This window comes from Poromitra crassiceps, assembly GCF_964638095.1.
Source record: "Poromitra crassiceps genome assembly, chromosome: 6".
NCBI classification, from domain to species: Eukaryota; Metazoa; Chordata; class Actinopteri; order Beryciformes; family Melamphaidae; genus Poromitra; species Poromitra crassiceps.
Window position 1 is genome coordinate 17,424,956 of NC_139627.1, and position 15,718 is coordinate 17,440,673.

The 15,718-nt window shown below is 45.5% G+C and overlaps 2 protein-coding genes across 3 annotated transcripts in view; both read right to left on the minus strand.

Annotated features, from left to right (window-relative positions):
- The window catches only part of LOC310778505 (phosphatidylinositol transfer protein beta isoform-like), a 38,949-nt gene extending 32,345 nt beyond the window's left edge, over positions 1-6,604 (minus strand). Inside the window, exon 1 of one of the 2 annotated variants that reach the window (XM_083638950.1) lies at positions 6,567-6,604. In XM_083638950.1, the coding sequence (XP_083495076.1) occupies positions 6,567-6,586 (20 nt within the window). In that variant the 5' untranslated portion in view covers positions 6,587-6,604. The remainder of the gene's footprint in view (positions 1-6,566) is intronic. The other variant, XM_083638949.1, reaches the window with a different exon arrangement.
- A 1,116-nt stretch (positions 6,605-7,720) lies between these two features.
- The window catches only part of LOC310777759 (tetratricopeptide repeat protein 28-like), a gene marked incomplete at its 5' end in the record, with an annotated part of 85,608 nt that continues 77,610 nt past the window's right edge, over positions 7,721-15,718 (minus strand). The window contains 9 exons of the mRNA XM_083638120.1: positions 7,721-9,202; positions 9,356-9,793; positions 11,073-11,664; positions 11,769-11,876; positions 12,776-12,905; positions 13,396-13,419; positions 13,807-13,883; positions 14,889-15,048; positions 15,596-15,673. Coding sequence (XP_083494246.1) covers positions 8,470-9,202; positions 9,356-9,793; positions 11,073-11,664; positions 11,769-11,876; positions 12,776-12,905; positions 13,396-13,419; positions 13,807-13,883; positions 14,889-15,048; positions 15,596-15,673 — 2,340 coding nt within the window. The 3' untranslated portion in view covers positions 7,721-8,469. The remainder of the gene's footprint in view (positions 9,203-9,355; positions 9,794-11,072; positions 11,665-11,768; positions 11,877-12,775; positions 12,906-13,395; positions 13,420-13,806; positions 13,884-14,888; positions 15,049-15,595; positions 15,674-15,718) is intronic.

Here is a 15,718-nt window from a genome sequence, read left to right on the forward strand (position 1 = left end):
ATTGAGAATCGATTCTCGATTCTGGAATCGAGAATCGCTGGAATCGAGAATCGATTCTGGAATCGGATCGTGACCCCAGGAATCGGAATCGGATCGGATCGTGGCTTAGCCGGATCGGAGCACCCCTAGTAATCTGTATTATCTTTTCCAAATTCCGTTTTATTTTTTCCCAAATTCTGTTTTTTCCATTTTAATTTTAATTTAGGGGTTAGGTGGAGCGATGTTTTTTCTTTTTTTGTGCTGTTGAAAACTACAGGATATCAGACAGGGAAAAACTAAGAGGTGTTGAAAACTACAGGATATCAGACAGGGAAAGACTAAGAGGTGTTGAAAACTACAGGATATCAGACAGGCAAAGAGGTGTTGAAAACTACAGGATATCAGACAGGCAAAGAGCTGTTGAAAACTACAGGGTATCAGACAGGCAAAGAGGTGTTAAACACTACAGGATATCAGACAGGCAAAGAGCTGTTGAAAACTACAGGGTATCAGACAGGCAAAGAGCTGTTGAAAACTACAGGATATCAGACAGGGAAAGAGGTGTTAAACACTACAGGATATCAGACAGGCAAAGAGCTGTTGAAAACTACAGGATATCAGACAGGCAAAGAGCTGTTGAAAACTACAGGATATCAGACAGGGAAAGAGGTGTTAAACACTACAGGATATCAGACAGGCAAAGAGCTGTTGAAAACTACAGGATATCAGACAGGCAAAGAGCTGTTGAAAACTACAGGATATCAGACAGGGAAAGAGCTGTTGAAAACTACAGGATATCAGACAGGGAAAGAGGTGTTAAAAACTACAGGATATCAGACAGGCAAAGAGCTGTTGAAAACTACAGGATATCAGACAGGGAAAGAGGTGTTGAAAACTACATGATATCAGACAGGCAAAGAGCTGTTGAAAACTACAGGATATCAGACAGGCAAAGAGGTGTTGAAAACTACAGGATATCAGACAGGCAAAGAGGTGTTGGAAACTACAGGATATCAGACAGGCAAAGAGGTGTTGAAAACTACAGGATATCAGACAGGCAAAGAGGTGTTAAACACTACAGGATATCAGACAGGCAAAGAGCTGTTGAAAACTACAGGATATCAGACAGGCAAAGAGGTGTTGAAAACTACAGGATATCAGACAGGCAAAGAGGTGTTGAAAACTACAGGATATCAGACAGGTAAAGAGGTGTTGGAAACTACAGGATATCAGACAGGCAAAGAGGTGTTGAAAACTACAGGATATCAGACAGGCAAAGAGGTGTTAAACACTACAGGATATCAGACAGGCAAAGAGCTGTTGAAAACTACAGGATATCAGACAGGCAAAGAGGTGTTGAAAACTACAGGATATCAGACAGGCAAAGAGGTGTTGAAAACTACAGGATATCAGACAGGCAAGAGGTGTTCCCCTCTAGTGACAGTCAACAGGAAATGATCTGAGACTGAATCACCCACACACACGCATGCGCTCACCCACACACACACACACACACACACACACACACACACACACACACACACACACACACACACACACACACACGTCTAGTAGTGAGATACTGTATACCAGACCAGTAATGAATTAATAAATGAGGTGACTGGTGAGGAATATGTTGTTGGATCTGAAAGGGAAGAAGGCATTAGTTCTGGCCAGGTTTGAGTATTGTTTGAAATTTCCCATGACTTTGAATTCAATACTAATTAATCATGACTTAGAATTCAATACTAATAATTCGATACATTTTGAGACCTTGTGTAAATGGAAGCATTCTGCAAATCAATGGATGTGAACATAATTTTCCTGGGGGGGAAATATGCATTTTTATAGTCTTACGAATACGATATCTGTAAAATGGACTTCATTTCTAAGTCAAGCTTTCACACGATAAAACGAACTGTTAAAAAAGGTGCACTTTGAAAGTTTGATGGAATTAACTCATTGAGTGCCAATGACGACAATCGTCGTCAATTCAAATAGTAACGTAGAGTGCCAATGACGACGATTGTCGTCAATTGCGTTTTTTGACGGTGGGACGTGGATCAAAGCCTGATGCATCTCCTGTGAAAGTATGGGGGATGTCGAATGTGTAGAAGCTATTTTACGGACCCATTAGGTGGCGACAGTGCTCTCCAGATTAGAGAAAGGTGAGGAAAAACAGAAGAAGCCCCGTGATGAAACGGAAACCGATGCTGGAGCCAGAGCAGTATAGATTGCTCTGGCTGGAGCTAACGTTAGCTGCGAACAGCAGTCAATCCGCTCCCACAACTGAGCCCCTCTGTCTCTGCTGCATAGTTTCTCCACACGATTAGCCGCCAGAAAAGCAGCACCCGACGCCGAAGGGCCAAACCATTCTCACAGTCCGGTTTGGCTTTTCGGTGTCGCGCTGGGAGCCGGCGCACAAAAACGCAGAGCTCCGAAAATAGACGCTGGGTGCGTGTTAGGCTGTGTGTTAGTGTGGGGATGAGTTTCTCCAAGCTCCGCCGGCATGCAGGCTGTGTGTTGGTGTGGGGGTGAGTTTCTCCCAGCTCTGGCATGCAAGCGGTGTGTTGGTGTGGGGATGAGTTTATCCCAGCTCCATGCAGAGATTCGTCGCCTGACACACGCAGCAGAGCGAGCAGAGCCACCAGAGACACTCCCACAGAGGAGGAGTTTGCAGTTGAGGGGGGTGGGGGTGCTGTTTTATTGAAGGAAATTACTGTTCAGATGTTTCAGGTCAGAAAATATTAGCTTCAGAGTCAGTGATTTGCTTGAAATGCTTCATTTCACAAAAGGCTCATTATCTCAGCTTCTAGTCTGAAACGTCTGTTTTTGGTGAAATCAACCTATCTTCTCCGGCTGATAACTAAAGAACGGAAAATGATATCAATAAACTTTTTTTTGCTGATGATACAATAGAGTCTCATCGTTCTTTGTGCGTGTTCGGTGTTTACATAGTAATATCACACAATATTCTGTGGGCCTCGAGAAATCACTGAAAACGCTATGAAAGGGCTGGCACTGGGAGCATCCGTTTTCCAAAAGTGGCTGGCACTCAATGAGTTAAGGGTGCTTCATGTTCACTCTATAGAAAATAGCCTCAGTGCAGGTGCTTCACGTTCACTCTATAGAAAATAGCCTCGGTGCAGGTGCTTCACGTTCACTCTATAGAAAATAGCCTCAGTGCAGGTGCTTCACGTTCACTCTATAGAAAATAGCCTCGGTGCAGGTGCAAAATTGAACGATGAATCTAAATCAAAAGGAAGAAGCAGCCTCCACCCCGCTCCCAGGACCCTGGCTGCCTCATAACAGTGCTGCATCCATTAGAACATCAAGCTTTGAATTTTGAGGAGCATTTTTTTTTCTTTTTACTAATGGAACTACGAAGTACAAAGATAATCATTCAATGAATTGATGAATCAAAAAGAATAGCCACAAAATCAACCAACTAGCAAAATAATCAGTTGTAGCCCTAACACTCGTAAAGGTGCAGCATGTTGCTGACTTGCTGTGTCAATCTTAAACAAAGCTGAATACTACATGGATAAAATAAGAGGGATTATTCATCTTTGAAGTTAGCAGCAAAGATCACAACATTTTGTAGAAACTAAACAGATGCTAACTTCAATACATCCCTAAAACCAGCAATGTTTAGTGTAAACTGTAGTGAAGTCTTTCTTTGCTGCCTGTGATTTTGAGGGGGGGTCAATTGAACACACAGACAGAATGCCAGATTATGAGTTAGTGGTCTGGAGGATATTCCCTGGGAGATACTTCAGATTATGAGTTAGTGGTCTGGAGGATATTCCCTGGGAGATACTTCAGATTATGAGTTAGTGGTCTGGAGGATATTCCCTGGGAGATACTTCAGATTATGAGTTAGTGGTCTGGAGGATATTCCCTGGGAGATACTTCAGATTATGAGTTAGTGGTCTGGAGGATATTCCCTGGGAGATACTTCAGATTATGAGTTAGTGGTCTGGAGGATATTCCCTGGGAGATACTTCAGATTATGAGTTAGTGGTCTGGAGGATATTCCCTGGGAGATACTTCAGATTATGAGTTAGTGGTCTGGAGGATATTCCCTGGGAGATACTTCAGATTATGAGTTAGTGGTCTGGAGGATATTCCCTGGGAGATACTTCAGATTATGAGTTAGTGGTCTGGAGGATATTCCCTGGGAGATACTTCAGATTATGAGTTAGTGGTCTGGAGGATATTCCCTGGGAGATACTTCAGATTATGAGTTAGTGGTCTGGAGGATATTCCCTGGGAGATACTTCAGATTATGAGTTAGTGGTCTGGAGGATATTCCCTGGGAGATACTTCAGATTATGAGTTAGTGGTCTGGAGGATATTCCCTGGGAGATACTTCAGATTATGAGTTAGTGGTCTGGAGGATATTCCCTGGGAGATACTTCAGATTATGAGTTAGTGGTCTGGAGGATATTCCCTGGGAGATACTTCAGATTATGAGTTAGTGGTCTGGAGGATATTCCCTGGGAGATACTTCAGATTATGAGTTAGTGGTCTGGAGGATATTCCCTGGGAGATACTTCAGGCACCGTCCTTTGCCCGAAGCTGCCCAGTTCTCTCAAATGCAATTACACGAGCCACACAGCCCAAGGCAAGCTCAAGAAATGGGGAAACAAACTCCTGTCTAAATGACAGGGAAGGCCTCGCTGAGAACACGCCTACCTACACTGCTAAGCATGGTGGTGTGACAGACAAAAAGATCATTTACTTTTATACAGACTGTGCAGTCATTGAACTGGATAGTCCATATAGATAGAAGGCCTGGCACTGTAGCCAGGGGGCAGATGAAGGGAAAGGGAAAGAAAGTGGCTGCTGCAGCACCTGGCTACAGTGAAGATTTCAGCTAAAAACAGGGTGTAAAATGACATCTTCTCAAGTCAACTTGGCATCTCAGGGCTTGTGGAGACTTTGATTACGCCAGCTGAGCAGTATGGAAGCATTCTATGTATTTTTTCTGTTACGTTTTTGCTCATGGACCCCTCCACATTCAGCAGACAGCTCTCTGTGCCTGCCACAGCTGGAGTGCAGTTCTCCTATCTCGGTGCGTGATGCGTCCAGACTCCAGAGTGCTTTACCCACTACACTGACTGTATGCCAGCACGCGCGCGCGCGCACACACACACACACACAATTGTTGCAGCTAGCTTCTAGCACAAATCTGTCTACGATTTTTTTTTTTTTTGCATGGTGTGCTGGGCATCAGATTTTTCCTCTACCGTTTTGTAGCGGTGATGTTTGGAGGTATGTCTTATTTGTAATACCACATCTGTCTGTCCATGTTGTGGTCCCAGTTACTGCATGGCTCTTGTGCAGGTTGCAGTACTGAGTGACAAGTGTCATAACACACAATCAAAACATTAATGTTACACTATATTTCAGACGTAAATTTGGCTACATCCTACTTTCGTTTTAATATCAGTGTTTGGCAATGGTGACAGTGTCCCTGCTGTGGTGGAGCACGAGTACTGAATGAAAACAGAGGAAACACTTGGGAATGAGAGGTCTGGTTGAGTGGAGTAAGTTTAACGTTAGGCTAACGTTACATATTCAAATGCTACAGACAAATGATACAACAGGTACCGTTGGTCTCGTTGTCTGGAATGTACAGAGTGAAAGCTATCTTTGTTGACAAAAGGTAGACACAGAGCTTGCATGATGACCCACAACTCATACATGGGTTTGTGTGAAATAGTTGGATGCCGCTAGCTAATTGGCTTAAAGTGGCAGCAATATGATGTTAGTTAGTGTTAGCCGCCCAGCTAAAGTGCTAACTAGCGTTATCTCATGCTAGCGAGGACAAAGTTAGCGGTACTGTACCAGTTAAGTTAACAAGTATTTCCATAACCACAAGTCATCTTAATTATTATTATTGGTTGCAGAAGATATGTTTTTACTTTGTTAAACAACTTTGCTGAACAACCAATGAAGGCGAAAAATATAGCGTTAGCTACATTGGGGGAAACTGTAACTAGCAGATTTGTGTGAACTCCGCTGTCAGACAATGGTAATGCTACGAGCTAGCCGGTTGCTATAGCTAGCTAGCTAACGGTTAAATCCAACGGAGATGGCACCTTTAATCTGTCACGCAAGCGACGGGAAAGCTTGGTACTGTGTGAAATACCACAGGCTGCTAGTAGCAAGCTAGCTAACGTAGGCAACTCCTTCGTGTTAACGTAATGTGTTAAACCACCAAAGTCACGCTAACTAACGCAATGTGCTGATTCTGAGGGTAACCAGTGCAGCGTTTTTACATAGCTCAATTTCATTCAAAAGCTAATTAACTCCCTCCGGCAACAACTAACCAACGTTAGCTAACGTTAGCTCGCACTAGCAACGCCTAAAAAGACCGGTGTCTGTGTCCCGTTAGCTGCCCATGTCCTGATCCACCCAGATCAAAGCTAGCTTTACACAGACTACACAACTGTCACACCCCGCAAACGACAGCAGGAGACGGAAAGACACGTTTGCGACACATTAATAATCTCTCTGGCAGATAAGAAATGCCACTGTAAATGCGTCGTAAGACATTTTTATTGATACTTCATACTCACTATTCCTTGATGAGCACCATCTTCCTCTCCCTGGCTGCGGCTGCGCAGGGGGGGGGGGGGGGAGTCGACGTCAGGCAGAATTATCAATAAGTTAGTTCCGCCCTCCGGAATAATTTGATTGGCTGAGAACTCCCTCCCATATTGTCCACTAACAGTATCTATCTTGCGTTATTATGGATCAGGAACTCATGGGTCTCTCATGGGTTTCTCATGGGTCTAACGGGTTTCTCTCTCTTATAACACCACAATTCCACTAGATTCATTCAGATTCCACATCAAAAGAACTACAGCATCACTGTGCACTCAATATATACTGGATCCTACATTCAATGGAAAGGAATTGCACAAACATTTCTCCATACTTTAGGACAGTGGTTCTCAAATGGGGGCCCGGGGACCCCCAGGGGTCCGTGAGGGGGTTCCAGGGGGCCCCTGCAAAAAGGCAGGTCATTTATTTTTGCTATAATTCCATTCATAAATAACACAATGACTATTTTGGTCATGGGCTTTATACATTTTCTCTAATAAAACATCTAAAACTATCAATCTTATTATCAAATGGGGGTCCGTGATCTAATTTTTGTCAGTTTAGGGGTCCTTCATGTGAAAAAATTTGAGCACTCCTTTAGGATCCTTTCCATTGAATGGAGGATTCATAGCAGAACGGGTGCTACATTTGACTATACAAACATCACAACAAAAGCATTATTATAAGGATATTATACTCAGTGATGTAGTGGTAATTACATCTCTGATTTTATATATATATATATATATATATATATATATAGGTGTGTAATAACTAACTACCTAACTAGGCCTAACAAACTAAATACACACACACACACACACACACACACACACACAACATACATACAGTACATACATACATACATACAGTACATACGACCGATATGGAATATTATGGCAAAACTCCAGCGATTTTTGTTTGTTTGTTTGGGTTTGAAATAAACATGATTTCTCTGTCAGATATAAACACAACACTTCATGTTTATTATACTGTAGTGCGGAGAATGTGTGCAAATATGTTAAGTTCAATATTGATAGGTATCAAAAGACAAGGAAGGAAACATTTTTATTCAGCAACTTACTGAGAATTGAGATATCTCTGTAAATAGAAGTCTGGCACCGCTGCAAAAATTTAATATTATAAAGACATTGAAACATGGAATAGCAAGAGGTACCATGCTGACAATCACTCACATAAAATCAATCCTCCAATCTGCATAAAAAATATCAAAATGTTTTCATGACTTGTTCCTTGGTTTAATTGTCTTTATAAAATGTGTAATACTGAATGGAAAACAGTTTAATTGACAAAATAAATGACAACATTAATAATTGATAATGACGCTTAACAATAATTATCACAATAAATCCAAATCCATCCAATTCAGGTAGCTAATCAACTTACACAAATATAGCGAGCGTTTAGGTCAACATAAAATGTACTGTAACTGTAACAGGCATTCAGTCCAAAGACTAAGTCAACGTTTCTTTTCAGTGTACATGGAGGCATTGGGACACATGCTCTCTAGTCAGTCATGACAAAATTAAAACACTCAAGACTCATTTTGTTCTTCCAGTTCTCTCCAGAAGAAGGCACAATCATAACAGATTAGTGTAACACCCCCTTCACAAAGAGTTAATGACGCGTAAAATCACTTTTGATACGCAAAATATTACCTTTCTGTCTTTTTGTCTTCGGCAGGTATTGCTACAACATGTTTGTATTTTGCTGAGAAAACAAAACGGTTTCTCTCCTCATACATACATACTTACATACATACATACATACACCAATAACCAGCTCCTCTCATCATACATACATACATACATACATACACCAATAACCAGAGGATAGGCCCAAATATCCAAACCCTCAGCATTTAGAAGACGGGAAAAAATGTCCAGGGGAGAGGAACTTGTAACCATTTCCAGAGGGAAGTCTGATGGGGTGAGGATGAAGCCCTGGACTGCTCCCCTTAGCGTTTGTGCTCAGATTAGTGGATGGCGGCGGAGGTGGTTTGGCCTCCAGTTTTTGGTGACCATTGGGTCGGTCTGATCCCTCTACTTTCCTGCTGACAGACTCGTGTCTAGGGGAGAGATTCAGCAAACCCAAAACGTCGTTCTGAACTGTGCTCATCTTTTTACCCCCGCCTCGGAGTATACTTGCCGGGCTGGGGCCCTCGTGTTTCTGGCCAGCGTTGGCCCAGAAGGTTTTCAGGTTGTGGATGGCCCGCACTTTATCGTCCAACGCCGCCTGTTTGAACTGGCTCAGCTCCGGGGTGTTTGCCGGGCTGGACGAGGCCGACGCGGTTCCCGCGGAGGAGTAGGACAGGGCCGGTGACGGGGCGCTCCCGGCAGGAGAGGGGTTGCCGGAGATGGGAGAGACGGAGAGGTTATTGGAGGAGCGGGATGGGGAGATGTGGGGGGTATACGGCGAGGTCGGGTATTTCAGTTTGAGCTGAGCCTGCAAGTGGGGGTCGGAGGAAAGGGCGAGAGAGCCCCGCTCCTTTAAGGACAGCGAGAGAGAGGGAGAGCTGGGAGCCGGGCTGTTGTAGCCGGAGCTGATCTTCTGTAGCGACGAGGAGCGCGACGGGGGTTTAGGCCGAGTTGCGGGAGGCGTGGAGAGAGAGGAGGTGGAGAGGGGAGACAGAGGAGCGGAGAGAGAGGCGGAGAGGGGAGACAGAGGAGCGGAGAGAGAGGCGGAGAGGGGAGACAGAGGAGCGGAGTAACAGGTGGAGAGGGGAGACAGAGGAGTGGACGGGGAGAGGGGTGAGGAGCAGGCCCGTAGACTTGCTCGGCTACTGGGTCTGCTAAAAGCGCTGGTCTCGGAGGGGCGGAAGCCTTGCCCTCCTCCGGAGGGACTCAGAGTCGGGGTGGTGGGGCTGGAGAGAGAGGGACTCAGAGTCGGGGTGGTGGGGCTGGAGAGAGAGGGTTGTCTGGAGCGCTCCTCTTGCTTCCCCTCGGGTCCCGTAAGCGCCATTCCTCGGTTTCCCCCTCTGTTGGCTTTCTGCAGGCTCTCCACGGCTCGCATGTGGCTCTGGGTCTCCTCCAGAATCTTCTGGGCCAGTTCCTCGGGGTCCAGTGGCCCAGTAGGAGTCGTGTCCTCCTGGGACTTGACGGTGCTGTCTGTCTCCGTACTGGACTGGTCCGACTCAGAGCTGCTCACCTTCCCTTTCCCAGTCCTCTGAGGGGACGAGCTGCAAGAGATGAGAAAATGCTCTCGTGATGAGAAATGACTAAATGAGAGCTTTTGTTCCATGAGATTTCCACATTTGAAAAAAGTGACCAACAAATTGTGCTACTTTCTAACCAATAGTAGGAAACGAAATCATAGCAGTTTACAGAACGGATTGCATATATTGGAATCAACTATTCAAATCTAATTTCTAACTTCAAAATCAGAATCAGCTGTATTGGCTAAGTATGTACACATACAAGGAATTTGACTCTGGTTTGCGTTGCTCTCAAAGTACACAGAAAAAAGGTATGCACAAGTTAAAACAAACAAGGCACGCGTACATTTAAACATTTGTGAAAAGTTGTATAGAATAAGTGTGGTGTATAGAGTTAGTCACTGTCTATTTTCCTTCTTCATTCATTTTGGATTCTTTAACGCCGTTAATAGTGTGTGCGTGTGTGCGTGTGTGTGTGTGTGTGTGTATGTGTGTGTGTGTGTGTGTGTGTGCGTGCATGCGTGCACGTGTGCGTGCGTGTGTTATAGTCCTTCAGTGAAAACTTACTCCTAAACCAAAAACTGTTGTAGAATGGAGAAGACAATGCATTTCCCCCACCCCGATTTTTTTATCCCATCTTTATCCCCCTTAGTGCTAATTTACTTTTATTTATCCTGGTTGCTACTCCACCCTCTGCCGATCTGGGGAGAGCCGAAACTGGCTCCATGCTTCCTCCGAGACATGGGCAGTTAGCCAGCTGCTTCTTTTCACCTGACAGGGGAAGCTTCACTGGTAGAACATAGCACGTGGGAGGTTCACGCTATTCCAACCGGTTCCCCTCCCTCTGAACAGGCGCCCTTACCGACCAGAGGAGGAACCACATTAGCAACCAGGATATTGCATGTTTTGGTGAGGGGGGTTCCTATATGAAGGAAACCCCCGGGAGGCACGGGGAGAACATGCAAACTCCACACAGAAAGGCCCTTTTGACGACCCCACCCGGGCGGTGGGCACTCGAGGACATGCGGACGGGCACGCATTCCTTCAGCTTTCACAGCGTCCCAGGTGGGAATCGAACCCATGACCTTCGAGCTGTGAGGCGACAGCGCTTACCACTGCACCACCGTACCCCCCAAGACAATGCATTTTCAATGGGTTTAACTTGACAAGACCATGCTATGGCGGTAAGTGGAAATGTGTTACAGTGTTTCCCCTAGGATGGAGTTGTAGTGGGGGTGAAGCACTAATATTGCTATAGTATTTTTTTTACAGTGTATAAGGGGTTGCATAGGGGTCAACTTACATGGCCTGCTTGGGCTTGGGGCTGGTGGGAACTGTTAGGGGCAGAGGCGGAGCTTTAATGGGGGATGTCGGCGTGCTGATGCTTCCCTTGGAGGAAACTGTGATAGGATAGCCGTGACCCCCAGCAGACCCTCTGCCGGCGCCCCCTCTGTTGTGCCTGTGTCCCGCAGGTAGGGGCAGCGTGTCGCACTCCCTCCCCCCTCCCCCTAACGGCTCACTGCTTATGATGGAGAAGCCCTCGTACTCGTCGTCCTCCCCTTCCCCCGCCAATCCCCCGCCGTGTTTGGCTAGGCGACCCCTGGACAGGCCGCCCGAATGTCGGTACGGATGTCGCTGGCTGATGACGTCGCTCCCCGCGGGCTCCGGTCGCGACAGGAAGCTGAGGGAGGAGGCGAGCGAGCTGAGGCTGTAGACGGAGATGGCGTCGCAGGAGAGGTTGTCCGGGCAGATCGGGGGTAAGAAGGTCGGCTGAGTGGGGTAGCAGCCCAGCGACAGGGGCAAGGAGTGCGGCTGGGACGCCGACTGGGACGAGGAGAGGGACTCCAGGGAAGAGGAGCTGTCCATGCTGAGTCGCTTGGGAAGCTCTGTGGAGTCTGAGGGAACAGAGGGAAAGGTGGATAGATGAGTCGGAGAAATATGAGGCTGGCACAGAGGAGGATGAGATCAAATATCACAGACTGAAACCCCAAACTCTCACCAAAGAGGGCCAGGAGAGACTGAAGGGCAAAGTGCATGGTACGCCTGCTCGCCTGCTTCCCAGTCTTCAGCACTACCTCCTCCTGGCCAACCTCACAGAGGTCAAACCCTGGGAAAGAGAGAGAGACAGAGAGAGAGAGAGAGGGAGAGAGAGAGAGAGAGAGAGAGAGATCAGAATCAGATACAATACGCTTCCATTCATCTAATCAATCATGTCTTTGGCATTCATAAATCTCATAGTAGTAGTAATAATAATAATAATAATAATAATGATGATGATGATAATAATAATAATAATAATAATAATAATAATAATAATAATAATAATAAATGTTATTTGTAATGCATTTTTCATTTGCAACAAATCTCAAAGTGCTACAGAGCATAAGGGGAGCATAATAAAAACAACAACTAAATTAAAAGTCACATAGGATGGCCACAATAAGAGATGGCCATAATAAAGCCTAAAGAAAGCGCAGATAAAAAGCAGTCCAAAGTTAAGAAAAGGCGCTGTTAAAAAGAACGGTTTTTAGACCCCTTCCTTTTAAAAGCATCAGCTGCCTGTGGTGCCCTCAGGTGGTCGGTTGGAGTATTCCACAGGCGGGGTGCAGCCGAGCAGAAAGCCCGATCTCCCATAGTGCAGAGTCCTGGGGCGATGGAGAAGGTAGGTATTTGTGGATCTCAGATTGCTTTGGGGATTGGGGGGGGCATTTCCGTGGCTGCACTGATGTGTCAGCAGAGAAGTTTTGAATTGAATCCCGGAGGAGACAGGGAGCCAGTGTAGTGCACTGTTCTGAACGTATTGGAGCTTCTGGAGGCTCTTGCTAGGGATGCCGATGAGGAGTGCATTGCTGTAGTCCAGCCTTGAGGAGACAAAGGTGTGGAGGAGTTTTCTCAGCGTCTGACAGGCTGAGTGTGGGATACGTAGTCCTGATGGGGTTGTGAATTGTTGAACTACAATTCAGAATCAAAGCCAAGAGTGGCTTTAGTCTATAAGTGAGGACTCACCGAGAGCAGCAAGGAACTCGTGGCAACCCGGCAGCCTCCAGAGCTGGACACTGATGGACACTTGAATGGGAGCCAAGGAGAAGTCTTGCTCCTTGTCACCTGACTGCAGCTGCACCAGGACCTGGTGAAGCTTTGGAGAGGAACGGCCATACGGGTTGGAAGAGGGAATGAGGGACAGAAGGAAAGAGCAAACAAAGGCCAAATAGAGTTAATATTGTGATGTCTTTTTGCATTTTCTTTTCGCATTATTGAGACATGATGTATATTTTGTCCTGATTAACTTCTGACATTATATCGTGAAAAGCATGGGAAAGACATTATTTACGGGTGTCAGTTTCATCTCAGTGAATCAGGAGTGGTCATTTTTCTTTATTTTTTTTTAATTATGGCACAACTTTCCAGCAAAAAAATTATAAAAAAAATCACCAAAAAACAAAAAAAATCACCAAACCCCATCCTTAACTCCCATCAAAGTATGAATAGCATAGGCTCTTTATAGCAAACAGTACATTAGGGTCATGTATATCAATGTGTTCTCATCTTTGTGTGCCTGCCTTTACCAGTCTTATACTTGCTTTTTAACCCATGTCAGCAAATTCATCGTAAAAAAAACAACTTACCATTCCCACCATGCTTTTAACCGCCTTTGTGAGGTGGGTACGAGAGAGGAGGAAACAGAGCTTTAGAGGTGTATTCCAGTATGAAGAACTGGGAGTGAGACACTGGCACACTCCACCATGCATGGCCAGGTGATGACTAGATGATACCTGATGATACCTGTATGGAGCTCATGTGCACACCACCTTCTGACTGTGAGCTATTACCTCCTTGTATAAATAATTACTAAATGTGATCTCTCTTTTTGGGCCAATCAGAAGCAGGATGAAGTGGGAGACCTGTACAGAACATCCCATGTCCATGTCAGACGCAGAGTGTGACCATAAGCAGGGACAAAACCATACATGCATCGCTCAGATGTGTGAATGTCTCGGCGAAGAATGTGTGTACAATCCAGCAGAATATGGGAATACCTTATGAATGAGCTGCTCTCCGGCCTCAGACACTGTCACCAGTTTACAGAGAGCCTGCAGAGCTGGAGGAGTAAGACCTGGGGAGGCACATTAACGTCAATCAATCAATCAATCAATCAATACACACACACACACACACACACACACACCTCAATGATATGTTCATTCATGAAGCATGGCCGGTCTGCTCGTGAAACAGATAAAGTCATTGTAATAATGTTGTAACTGAAGACCCAGGGGACCTTCACCTGCTCCTCCCCTAAACAAGAGCTGGTCAAGGATTACGTTCACACTGTCAATGTGCCTCTTTACAGAAGAGTCTGAATGATCATCTGAAGCCTGTTAACGGTTTAAGTTTATTAGGATCACCATTAGCTACACTGTAGCTAATGTTGATGTGAGAGGCCCACGGCCATCCACGGCCCACTAGATGGCACTCTGAGTGGGCCACGACCCAGTGGTTGAGAAACCCTGAGCTGCAGTATTGCAGCAGTTATTCTTCCTGGGGTACACCAGCCTAGATGTTATTAGGATGTTAGGAGTATTAACCCTCTCACATCCTCCTGACGAAGACCGCATCGGTCGAAACGTTGTTCTCTTAATAAATGTTATCTTTTTGCATCGTGGCTACGAGTGTGCGACTTCCTCTCTCCACATTAAGTCTCTCCTCCGTGGTCAGCACCTCATCAGCATTGGTGTGCGCTCCTACCCTCTCTCTCTTCCTCCAGGACTTTACATCATGTCTTTGATGTAAAGTCATATAGTTTTCTTTAAGATCAACCAAAAGTGTAAGAGGTACAACCTCCTCTTCTGTATGAGACCCTTTGAACTGCTGTACCATTCCTATGCTTTTTTATCAGGAAAATTGATTGATGAGCTCAGCAGTGACCTGTGACCCTGCAATAACTGTGCAGTACAGTACACTGTACCTTAGTGGCCTCTAGTGGCAGTCTTTGGAATGATCAATGATTCTGTGGCTGATCTAATCTCCCTCACGTGAGCTGTCAATACATAAGTGACATTCTGGATAAGTTAAGCCGTGGGTTAAGTTAAGCCGTGGGTTAAGTTAAGCTGTGGGTTACCAAGCAGGGACTGCAGAGTGCTGCTGCACTGCTGGAGCCGGTCCCCGGGGTCCGATGTGGGGAAGAACACGGCTGCAGGGAGACCGCCACCAGAACCAGAAGAGTCCAGCCGGAAACCCACCGCAGACAGGAGGGCCTGCCACCCGGGCACACCGCCCACCTTATCCAGAGGAGAAGAGACGCAAGGACGTCAGTGGAGCACATACAGAGGTTGAGAGAGACCTACACAGACATACTGTACATACCACACCTTCTTCAAGACCTTTCCAGGCCCAGTTCCCTCAAATTCAAGGACCCAAAACGTCATAGTTTGAGACACGGATCGAGGTTAATTACTGTCACAACACTGAGAATTGTGATAATGAGACCTAGCAGCTTTACAGAAGCTCACTGACAACAATCAAAAGCAGAGATACTGTTGGTTTGCTTTGAATGTGTGAAAAGCTTTCAACTGTGCTGTGTTACAGTGATGGCAGACTACATGCAGAGAGCGGAACACAGCCTATTTACTAACATTAAGTAAGAAAATATTAAAATATCTTCCATTTCTATTCTTGCACAAAATATATAAATTCAGGCACTTTCAATGATGACCCATTTCATTTTCAAAAACTTAAAAATTCACAATACAAAGAAAACAAATAATAAGATTGACCCACACACACACACACACACACACACACACACGCACACGCACACAGACATACCTTATTCTCAACACTGTGTTGCGAAGTGTACATTGCGTTACACTGACCACTCTGGATACGCTGCAAAGACTTCTCAACCTGTGGAGAGCAGAGAGGAGAGAAAGAGAAGCTGGAGAACCGGCC